Here is an 11,857-nt window from a genome sequence, read left to right as displayed (position 1 = left end):
GGAAATTTTGTGACCTACAAATTTTGTATCTTAGAAAAATTTCGAAAAATTGATAGTTTTTGAGATATTGCTCTTTTTAGTAGAGATAAAAATTTTGAAGGAAATTGGGATATATTTTGATTAATTGGGAATATTGTAAAGAGTAATTGAAGTAATTGGGGTTTGTTGGTGCTCGTTGGAAAGGAAAATTTGTGACCTACAAATTTTGTATCTTAGAAAAATTTCGAAAAATTGATAGTTTTTGAGATATTGCTCTTTTTAGTAGAGATCAAAATTTTTAAGGAAATTTGTATATATTTTGATTAATTGGGAATATTGTAAAGAGTATTTGAAGTAATTGGGGTTTGTTGGTGCTCATTGGAAAGGAAATTTTGTGACCTACAAATTTTGTATCTTAGAAAAATTTCGAAAAATTGATAGTTCTCGATATCGTTACTTTAAGTGGATGCAAAAATCCTGAATAAAAAAAACTACAAATTTTTGATTAATTGAAGGATTTGTGAGTAGTAATTACAGTAATTGGGTGTTGTTAGTACTCTTAAAAAAGGAAATTTAATGCTCTACAAATTAACTCTCTAGAACAAATGTCAAAAAATCCATAGTTTTCGAGATATTGCTATTTTTATCAAACCTCAAAATAAATTTCCGTGGGGAAAAAAATAGATAATTGTTTATGGGAGTGTAACTTTTTAATGAGCAGCCCCATCACTTTTTTTGTTGAAATAAAAATTGTAGGGGATTAAATTTGCTACAAAAAAAGGTCAATTGGTTTATTATGTAGATTTGATAGTTTACGAGTAATTTTAATTTAAAGTTTAAATTGAATTTATATATTTTTTTTTTTTTATGTTTATAAAATCTTTTGAAGTTTAACAGTTTTTTAAGCGTCTGAGAGTGGGAGGTAATTGATGTTTGAAGGTAATTTTTATCTCAAGGTCGCCGGAGGTGTCAAGGTTTCATTGAGTTTATTGTGTGTTGTGTTTCTGTTGAATTAAATAATCAAGTACATTTAATTAGTTAATTATATTGTTAACTCAAATGTATTTTCAGTGTCTCTCATTAGAATAATTAACTACTAATTGAAAAAAAAAAAAAAAACTGGCGAATTTTCAAAATTCATTAACTTCAAAAGTTACGAGATAAAAAAATCTACTACGCCATTGAAAATTTCGGACTTTTGTCTGAAGTATTTATTTGTAAAACTTGAAAAACGCGAGGGTCAAAATGGATTTTTTAAATTTTATTATCATGAATAAATTTGTTTTGCAAAATGGAGAAAGAAAAATTTATTTATAGATTATTTCATTCATGAACTCGGTAGTAATTAAAGTGATAGACTGTTTGCGTGGGTAGTGAGTCAATATATTGTCTTTAATGTCTTCCTCTAAATCTTGCAGTTTTTTCATTTACTTTTTTTGTTACTACTAGTGACATCTTTAGTGACGCCATTGTAATAAAAATGACGTTAATGAATTTTTTATTACTTTTTTATATATATTTATATATTTATGTGAGTAAAAAAGTAGAGAATTTAATGCCCTTTCAAATGAGTACCCACATACTGGATTTATTTTTTGGAATTTTCAAAATTTGTATATATTTGAATAAATATATAAATATATGAAGGAGAGAATTATTGAAAAATATATTTTTAGGTACACAGAAAAGTAGAGAATTTAAAGACCTCTCAAACGAGTACCCACAAGCTCTACTTATTTTTTAAATTTTAGAAATTTATATATATTTAAAATATATATATAAATATATTACAAAAAATATATATTAAAGTATATAAATAAATAGAGAATTCTGCGCTCTTTAAAATGAGTACCCACATGCCATATATATTCTAGTCTCATCAAAAGATTTATATATGTATATCTATATATAAATAAATATATAAATATACATATAGTAAATTATTAAAAATAAATATGGGTTGTGGGTACTCATTTTACAGGGCTTCAAATTCTCTATCCAAATTCACACACAAATTTTTCAAATTCAAATTTTTTTTCTGTACCATACAACTTAAATGGCGCGAAATTTAAATTCGCAAAATTTCCATACATAAAAATTTCGGATTCCATTCTCAAGACTCTTTTAATTTCCCAAAAAAAATTGACCTTCCTCACGCGCGACGGCGTGAATAATTTTCAAATTTTTAAATTTCAAATTTTCCCGCCAATTTTTAAAATCTATCTGACGGCGGCAGCAGCTACTGATCCCCGAGTATATCTAAAATAAACAGCTGTTCCCATCAACATATAACCATTTGTGTACATTTGTGACAATAGATCGAAACATGACTCCGTTTATTATTAAATTGTCTAGTATTTTTTATTTTATTTAATAATCATTTTATTTTTTTTACTAAAAATTTTTTTTGACATTTTTTTAAATTTTATTGTTAATAAAATTCGAATTTCCATTAATCAAGTTTTCGAATTTCTAAAAAAATATATACACATATATACATATACTTATATATTTATTGTTAAAAAATATATTCAAATTTATCAATTAAAAATAAATAAATTGGTGGTAAGTTTGAAAATTTAAAAAAATGAATTTTCAATTTTTTTTTTTTAAATCCGGAAGCTTAAAGAGACAAAGAAAATTTTAAATAATGATGATAATAATGGGAATATCCTTGATTGTTTATAAAAGGACATAACAAGGATTTTATTTTACAAAATAAAGTTAAAGGTCACGTTGTCTTTTAAATGAGTCATCTTTTAAAAAGATTAAATAGAGACAATAAATTTGCGACTTATCATTTCGTTGAACTACGTCGTACATGAAACGTCTTGACTAATAAATTTTATTATTTTATATTTTTTACAGTGAGTTAAAGATAAAATTTTTTGTTATTTAATTATTTAAAAATGGAGGATAAAAATAGTGACCCAAGTCCATCATCATCGTCAGGGATCAATAAATCTAGTGATGATAACAAGGACAGGTAATTAATTGATAATGAAAATATGAATATTTTTTTATTAAAGGGACGTTCGATTTAAATTGTAGTGAATTTGAATCGTATATCGAACGTACGGAACGAAAAAAATTTTTCCGGAAGCGGAAATTTTATATTAGATGACATATATACATATATATTACAAATATATTGTGTATATGAGTCTATATCGTGATAGAAAATTAAAAGCCCTTTAAAATGAGTACCCACAAGCGATACTTATTTTCAAATTTTTTTTCAACATATATATATATTTATAAATATATGATTTAATTTATTCGAAATATATATAGCATGTGGGTACTCATTTCAAAGCATATCAAATTCTCTACTATAATATGTATATAAAAATGTGGATAGATATATATGATATATATAAATATATATATCAATATGTATATATATGTATACATATATTCATGTACATAAATTATAGTAGAGAATTTGATATGCTTTAAAATGAGTACCCACATGTCATATTTATTTCCAATAATTTACAACATATATACATATATAAATAAATATATATGTATATATTGAAAATAAAAATTGAAAATAAGTATAGCTTGTGGGTACTCATTTCAAAGCATATCAAATTCTCTACTATAATATGTATATAAAAATGTGGATAGATATATATGATATATATAAATATATATATATCAATATATATATGTATACATATCTTCGTGTACATTAATTATGGTAGAGAATTCGATATGTTTTAAAATGAGTACCCACATGTCATATTTATTTCCAATAATTTACATCATATATACATATATAAATAAATATATATGTATATATCGACAATAAAAATTGAAAATAAGTATAGCTTGTGGGTATTCATTTTAAAGGGCTTTCAATTTTCTATCATTATATAGATTTACGCATGATGTATATATACATATATTGTATATATATTATAATAAAAAATATTAAAAATAAATATGGCATGTGGGTACTCGTTTTAAAGGGCATCAAATTCTCTACCATAATATATACTTATATATATTTATATCTATGATTTATTACAATTAGGCAGTGGTCAGCAAATTTTCTAACAGGAGCATCTCCGCCAAAATTTGTATCACTCGACGAAATAATAAACGCAGCAAATGGAATGACAAATATGGCGCTGGCACACGAGATAGCTGTTGATAAAAATTTCAAATTAGACCCTGCGTTATTTAGCAATGACATAAATGGCTACGGAAATGATGACGATGAGGGTCAAGATGATGACGGTACCAAGACCAAGAAATTGCAAAAAAAAGTGAAGGAGATAATGCACAATGCGTTTTGGAATTTACTAAAGCAGCAGTTGAATGATGACCCTCCGGATTACACTCAAGCGTTGGTGCTATTGCGCGAAATACGCGAGGTAATTAAATGTTTTAAAAAATTTCAAAATTCTTAATAATTTTTTTTGTATTTTCAGACTCTAGAGGATTTAGTTTTACCTCATCATAAAAAAATTCGTGAAAATTTACGCGAAATATTAGACATTGATCTGATAAAACAACAAGCGGAAAAAGGGGTTTTGAATTTTACTCACTACTCTCATTATGTTTTAAATTTAATGAGCAAAATATGCGCGCCGGTGCGCGATGATAAAATTCGGGAGTTATTAGAATGTACTGACATCGTAGACACGTTCAAGGGAATCATGGAGACTCTGCAGCTGATGAAATTAGACCTCGCTAATTTTACAATCACGATGATGCGGCCGAATATCGTCGCCTCGAGTATCGAGTATGAGAAAAAAAAATTCGCCCAATTTTTAGAAATTCAGGCTGATGGTTTGCAAAACACTAGGAGATGGCTACTCAAGCATTTAGATGATAAAAAAATAGAAGGTGCTAATGATGTCAATGGACTTAAGCAAGTTACGCATTATTTACTAGCGGAAGCGTATTTGGATCTGCTTAACTGGGACTCTTGTCCAGAAGCTGAGGTATTTTGGAAATTTTTATTAGTACTAATGTATTCGTGATGTAATTTCCTGTAGTTTGAGTACCCACATCACTATGTTTGGATTTGAAAAATTTTAACTCAAAAATTATGATTTTTATTTTTGAAAAAAAGTTTTTTTTAATTTTTGACTTCAGCATTTAATTTGTGACCGGATTTCCTCTTGTTTGAGTACCCACATCACTATGTTTAAAAAAGAAAATTTTAAAATGTCATTTCGCGGTTTAATTAATTGATAAATTAATGAAATCAATTTTTGATTTAAATATAGTGTTGTGGGTACTCATTCTACGCGGAATCGTGTAAACTATAGGAATATGAAAGTCATTTGTTGTTAAAAAAATTTTAGCGAGTTATATTTTGAATAATTATAGTTTTTGTTTTAGACGCTGATGCTAGATCAGGGACGATTGTTAGAATTAAGAGATAAAATAAATAGATTGACTATTATTGGATCGATACTGTTGATCTGCGGCAGTACAGTCGGTGGATTAATGCAAGATGTTGATAAATTTAAGAAAAATGTTAAGCAACATTTGGATATTATCTTGGATACAGTTCATTCTAATAAGTATGATCGATTTTTTGTATTTTTTCTCACTAGAATTTGTATGAAAAATTAAATGGTATGATTGTGAATTTTTTTCAGAGAATTAGAAAAAATTATGCCCAATGTAGTGATTCAAATAAAAGAAGATATAAATGTTATTTTGAAAGAAGTTCATAATAAAGAATTAGATAAAGAAACAGAATCGATTTTAGAACGACAAATCATGGAATTAACAAATGAAGACCATAAAATTCGATCACTCGTTAGTGAGTATAAATTTCCAGTTGAAAAATTCATTTCGATATATCGATTTATATGATATCGATATATCTAATCTCGAATTTCGATTAATCGATTTTTAAATTAAATTTGTCAATAACTCGATCTCGAAGTTACAATCGATACCTTGAGATTACAATCGATTACTCGAATTTCGATGTATCGATCTATATGATATCGATATCTCGAATCTCAAACTTCGATTAGTTGATTTTTCACTTAAATTTGTCAATAACTTGTACTCCAAGTTGAAATCGATACCTCGAGAGTACAATCGACTAATCGAATTTCAATGTATCGATTTATATAATATCGATATCTCGAATCTCGAACTTCGATTAATCGATTTTTCATTTAATTTTGTCAATAACTCGAACCCAAAGTTACAATCGATACCTCGAGATTACAATCGATTCATTGAATTTCAATGTATCGATCCTGTAATCATTATAAAAATTCATCATTTGATAGTCAATGACTTGATTTATTTAATTATGACGATTAATCGATCTGAAGTACAAATTCGATATCTCGAAATTCAAAAATCGATATATCGATAGATCGATATATCGATTTTGAGAATACTTTAGATTTATCGAATTTTCAAAAATCAATTATCGAAAAAATTTTTGTTCAGAAAACTTCATATATCGATTTACAATAAATCGATTTCAAAATTTATCGATATCTCGAAATTCGATTATCGATAGAAAAAATTAAAACAAAAAATTTTTTTTTAGATCTGAGAATCCGGCAATTCCTCGAAAAAATAATTTTATCCCAAAACGCAGTGCCAACTCAAGTACCCCCAGGTCTTTCTTCCCTCCAAGAAGAGCTCGCCTCCATAGCCGCTCGATTCTTCATAATAGTCGCCCACAATCGCAGCGTCTTCGGGGACTATTACCAAGAAATCGTCGCCACCGAGATCTCAAAGCGAAAATCTACTCTCGGCTCCATGAATCATGACAACGCAATAATGGACGCCTAAAGATTTATTCATAAATAATCACGTATTTCCTTTATTAATACTATAAACATATATTTTATAAACAATTAAAAATATTTATCACAACAACTTAAAACGCTTGCAGTAATTATCAAACTCCTCAATATGCTGTTTTTTCAAAAAAGTCTTGAACCCCACAAACAAGTCTTTCATTTCCTTTCCACTTTCCAAAAATAATTTTTCCAATGTCTTACACAACTCACTAAAATTACCCTGAGCGCGATAACTCTCAATAATTTTAGCAAAAATTTGAAAATTTTCTTTCGTCAACGATTTTTTTACACTTTTCAAATATTTCTGTCCAATTGATTTCTTATCATCATTTTTTTCCACTTTTCCATTTGAATTTCCCGCTCTATTTACCGAATTTTCTTCCTTACCGGCACTTCCTGTCTCCATCGTCCTTCCAGACCCCCCACCTTTACTCTTACCCCCACTCCCAGCCTTCAAATCCCCTCTCCCAACATTAAAATCTGTTTTACCGACCGTCGATTCCATTTTACCGACTGAGTTATCGGCCTCTAAATAATTAACCTCGAACTTCTGTATCTTAAGTTTCCTTTTCTTAGCAACAGAGTCGCCCTCTTCTTTCGTAGCCTCCCAACTCCTCCCACTCCAGTTGCCCTTAACTTTGCTGGTGACAAAATTAATCGTACCCTTATCACTTTTATCCTGACCCTCACTTTTGTAAGCTCCCAGATCGACATTTTCCTCCCTGACTTCACCCCCACTCCTGCCAGCCCTCACTGCACTACCGGCCTCTGTACTACCGACCGCCGGTAGCCTACCGACCGTCGGCAACCTATCGACTGTCGATACCTCGCGCTCATTTCGAACACAGACCCCAACATTTTTAAAGAAATCCCTCAGCTCTCTCGTCACCATCCCAAAATTACTGTAATTTTTGACGTAGGGCTTCAACCACTTGGACAAATGTTCCTTGAACTGGGCGCCATTGAACCTGCAGTCGCACAAAATAATGGCGCCAAAATCACCAATATGTCGAATTATTCTCCCCACTGCCTGATTAACCGCCCGGGAGGCCTCTAATTGGTACCACTGGGCGCCAGTTAGACCTCCCTTGTTTTTGACCCTGACCTCGTCTAAATATTTCTGCTTGAGCAGGACCCTGGGGTCCATCATCGGCGGATAAGGCAGACCGGTTACCAACACAGCGCGGCCGTAATTGTCAGAAAAATCAAGACCTTCACTGACTTTTCCTCTGCAGACCGCGAGAAAAATGGCGCCCCTGGCTGCTGGGTCTCTAATCTTAGCATAGTAATCATTGATAATGGCATTGAATGTGTCCTTACCCTGAGGCTCGACGAAGACGGGCTTCTTAGCGCAGATGGTACTCCAGATGCCGGTTTGCTGCCAGTCGTCGCAGCACTTCTTCATTATCGGGTACGAGGGGAAGAAGACCAGGAGTCCATGAGGAATGAGGCAGCTGAAGTTGAAGATCGTCCTCCCGAGGCTGGAGATGTACTTGGGGTCGTTCCTGGTGTTGAAGGAAGAGTTCAGAGGATGGCCGTCGGGACCCTGACCCAGGACCCCGATGCTGATTTGCTTGGTCGCGACGATGTGGGGGTTTTCCAGTTGGACGTCGATGGGGATTCCCAGTTCGGAGATGAACGGCTTCAAGGGCGAAAGGGTTCCGCTGGTCAGGATGATCGAGTGGACACCGAGCTCTAGGAGTTGCCGCATCCCGAACCCGGGACTGAAGCACCAGTAGCTGATCAACTTGGCTGATTGGTTGACGGGTTTCGTCGCGTTCCAGCCGTCTTTCTTGGACTTGGTGGGCTCGGGGGTGATGAAGATCTTGTAGCAGTCGCGGATTCGCTCACGGTGACGGGACATTGAGGACGCGGAGCTGGTGAAGACTGTGCGGATAAAGTCAGAGAACTTCTGGAGCGCGCGACCTGCTCGGGCGAAGGGCGACGTCGAGGTCGTGGAGAGCCAGAGGACGATCTTGTCCAGTTTGTCCGCGACCTGGAGTTCCTTGGAGGTGAGTTCCGCGGACTCGAGGAGTTCGAAGATGAATGACCCGGGATAGGTGTCACCCTTGGGTTCTTTGATGACCAGGGCGTCGATGGCTGACTCTAGGGCCAGGAAGATGCTCTTCAGGAGGCAGAGGTCGTCGGCGGTGAAATCTTTCTGCGCTTCCTTGTCGTCGAACCCGATGTCGGGAGATTCTTCTTCCTCGAGCAGGCGCTTCATTACTGAGGAGATCTCGTCGATGCAGAGAGCGATGTCCGTGCTGGAGATCTGGAGGGACGCTGACTCCTCGCAGGTTTTTTCGACATTGTGCGCTTCGTCGAGGAGGATTATGTGGTTCTGCAGGTCGATGGCCTGGGAGCGACGGGTTTTGGCGTCCAGGAGGTAGTTGTATGGCATGAATGTTATGTCTGCAGACTGTTTCAGCTCCTTGGCCATGAAATAAGGGCAGCATTTGAATTTTGTTCCCGCTTTCACTAGGTCTTCGATGTCGCAAATTGTGTCTTTGAAAATCGCTTCTTCTTTTCTGGAAAATTTGTAAGTTGGTATTTTAATGGATAATCCAAATATATTGATGTGGGTACTCAAACTTCATGAAATTACCCCCTGAATCTCAGGGTACACACAAAAATTGAAAAAAATAATAAATGATGATTTTCAAAAATTAATAAGGACTCAAAATTTGACTTTACCAAAACCTAGTGATGTGGGTACTCAAACTTCGTGAAATTACCTCCTGAATCTCAGAGTACCCACCAAAATTCAAAAAAATTATAGACAATCATTTTCAAAAATTAATAATGACTCAAATTTCGACTTTCTCAAAACCTAGTGATGTGGGTACTCAAACTTCTTGAAATTACCTCCTGAATCTCAGAGCACTCACCAAAATTCAAAAAAATTATAGACAGTCATTTTCAAAAATCAATAAGGACTCAAAATTTGACTTTACCAAAACCTAGTGATGTGGGTACTCAAACTTCGTGAAATTACCTCCTGAATCTCAGAGTACCCACCAAAATTCAAAAAAATTATAGACAATCATTTTCAAAAATTAATAATGACTCAAATTTCGACTTTCTCAAAACCTAGTGATGTGGGTACTCAAACTTCGTGAAATTACCTCCTGAATCTCAGAGTACCCACCAAAATTCAAAAAAATTATAGACAATCATTTTCAAAAATTAATAATGACTCAAATTTCGACTTTCTCAAAACCTAGTGATGTGGGTACTCAAACTTCATGAAATTACCTCCTGAATCCCAGAGTACTCACCAAAATGCAAAAAAATAATAGAAAATCATTTTCAAAAATTAATAAAGACTCAAAATTTGACTTTACCAAAACCTAGTGATGTGGGTACTCAAACTTCTTGAAATTACCTCCTGAATCTCAGAGTATTGACCAATATATGAAAAATTAGTGCATGATAATTTTCAAAAATTAATAATGACTCGAAATTCGACTTTACCAAAAGCTAATGGTGTGGGTACTCAAACTTCATGAAATCACTTCCCGATTCTAACTAAACTAAAAAAAATACATAAAAACTTACCTGTTTTCCACATTATTGTAATACATGCACGAGCGCGTCCTAACTTTGGCCTGACACAGATGAATTTTATCAGCCGAGTTGCTCTCTTTAGAAATCTCCGGATGAATACACAACTGGTCCCTCGATCCGATAACTGCGACCTTCAGATGCTTGAAGCTCGTCCTCTTTAACTCGCCCATCACCTGAGTCAGCTGCGAGTGAGTTCGCGAGGCGTAAATGATCTTCGGCTGCGACCACCCGAACCCTTGGCTTTTTCCCACCCCTCCACCTCCTCCACCTTCACTCCCATCTCCATCAGCACTTCCACCTCCACTTGCCATCTCCAAGTCTTTTTTTAATTTTTCAAAAAATTTACCGCCAAACTCCGGATTGTCCACAGCCCCGACGAGCATCTGCGCCTGCAGATGCGCTTTCTTTGTCATCAACCAACTCAATGATGAACATAAAAGACACAAAGTTTTACCAGTTCCTAAAAAATAAATTTATTAATTAAAAATTTACTTAATTAATTAATTAATTAATTAATTAAAATTACCTGTAGGTGATTCGAGTACTCCATGTTTTTTATTTTGTAAACATTCGATAACTTTTGACATATAAGTTTTTTGTACATCGTAAGGTTCAAATGGAAAATTAACAATTATATTATTTATTTTTATTTCCGGCATTTTAATTATTTAATTATTTAATTAACACACTAATTAAAATTCGTATTACTTTTTAAATTAATTAAATTATTTATTTCATACGATTTTAAAATAACCTCAAACTTAAAAACACTTTTATTATTTTTGAATTCAAATATTTTCAATTAATTTTTTAAAAATTATTATCATTATTTTAAATTTAATTTTATTATTATTATTAATTAATCAGTTAATTAATTACTGTTAATAGTTAATTAAAGAACACATGAGAAAAGTTTGACGTACAGGGTACAGCTGATCACTTTAGGATGTCAGAATTGGCGGGAATTTAAATTTTGCGGGCGCAGGCGCGGAAGTTCAAAATGGCGGGAAATTTTGAATTTTGAAAAAGTTTAAAAATAACTAGAGATATTTGGGGCTTTGACATAAAAACTGTCACAACAACAACGACAACAACTCAAACTAATTTTACAAAAAAAAAAAAAATTACAACAACAACAAAATTCACATTAAAAACAAAAACCAACACAATATTTATAAAAAAAAAATAAATGAATTGAGAAATAATAAGAACTAGAGCTAGATCATTTCCGGATACACCCTAATTAATATAATTATTGACACAAATAAATTTTTAAATAATTATAGAATTTAAATTTTCAAATTTCGCGCCAAGTTGGCGCCACTACGCGTCGCTGTATTCGACGTTAAAATTTTTGCTGAGTGGGGGCGGGCGATGAATCGCAAAATCGATTCCTTTCTTTCAACTGACGGTTCGATAGCGGCAGTCAGTATCATCGACGCCAGTAGTAGTCCAGATTCTTCTTTACGTTTGAATTGAAACAGTATCGCAGTTAATTCGTGTAAAAG

The 11,857-nt window shown here is 32.9% G+C and overlaps 2 protein-coding genes across 2 annotated transcripts; one reads left to right on the top strand and one right to left on the bottom strand.

The window, feature by feature from the left end:
* Nucleotides 1–2,300: 2,300 nt before the first annotated feature.
* Nucleotides 2,301–6,865, top strand: LOC130678212 (T-complex protein 11-like protein 1). The gene is made up of 7 exons (XM_057485297.1): nt 2,301–2,544; nt 2,848–2,965; nt 4,022–4,364; nt 4,422–4,937; nt 5,341–5,525; nt 5,604–5,770; nt 6,524–6,865. The coding sequence occupies exons 2-7, from the start codon at nt 2,889–2,891 to the stop codon at nt 6,769–6,771; spliced, it is 1,536 nt and encodes a 511-aa protein (XP_057341280.1). The 5' UTR covers nt 2,301–2,544; nt 2,848–2,888; the 3' UTR covers nt 6,772–6,865.
* LOC130678205 (regulator of telomere elongation helicase 1 homolog) lies at nt 6,850–11,171 on the bottom strand. The gene is made up of 3 exons (XM_057485284.1): nt 10,876–11,171; nt 10,341–10,809; nt 6,850–9,310 (listed from the first exon to the last, which is right to left on the bottom strand). Exons 1-3 carry the CDS (start codon nt 11,006–11,008, stop codon nt 6,850–6,852), a joined length of 3,063 nt encoding a protein of 1,020 aa, XP_057341267.1. The 5' UTR covers nt 11,009–11,171.
* Between the last annotated feature and the right edge of the window lie 686 nt (nt 11,172–11,857).

Source organism: Microplitis mediator, chromosome 1 (genome assembly GCF_029852145.1).
Source record: "Microplitis mediator isolate UGA2020A chromosome 1, iyMicMedi2.1, whole genome shotgun sequence".
Taxonomy (NCBI): domain Eukaryota; kingdom Metazoa; phylum Arthropoda; class Insecta; order Hymenoptera; family Braconidae; genus Microplitis; species Microplitis mediator.
The sequence above is the reverse complement of the archived record's forward strand: the minus strand, read 5'-3'. Positions and strand labels throughout refer to the sequence as shown.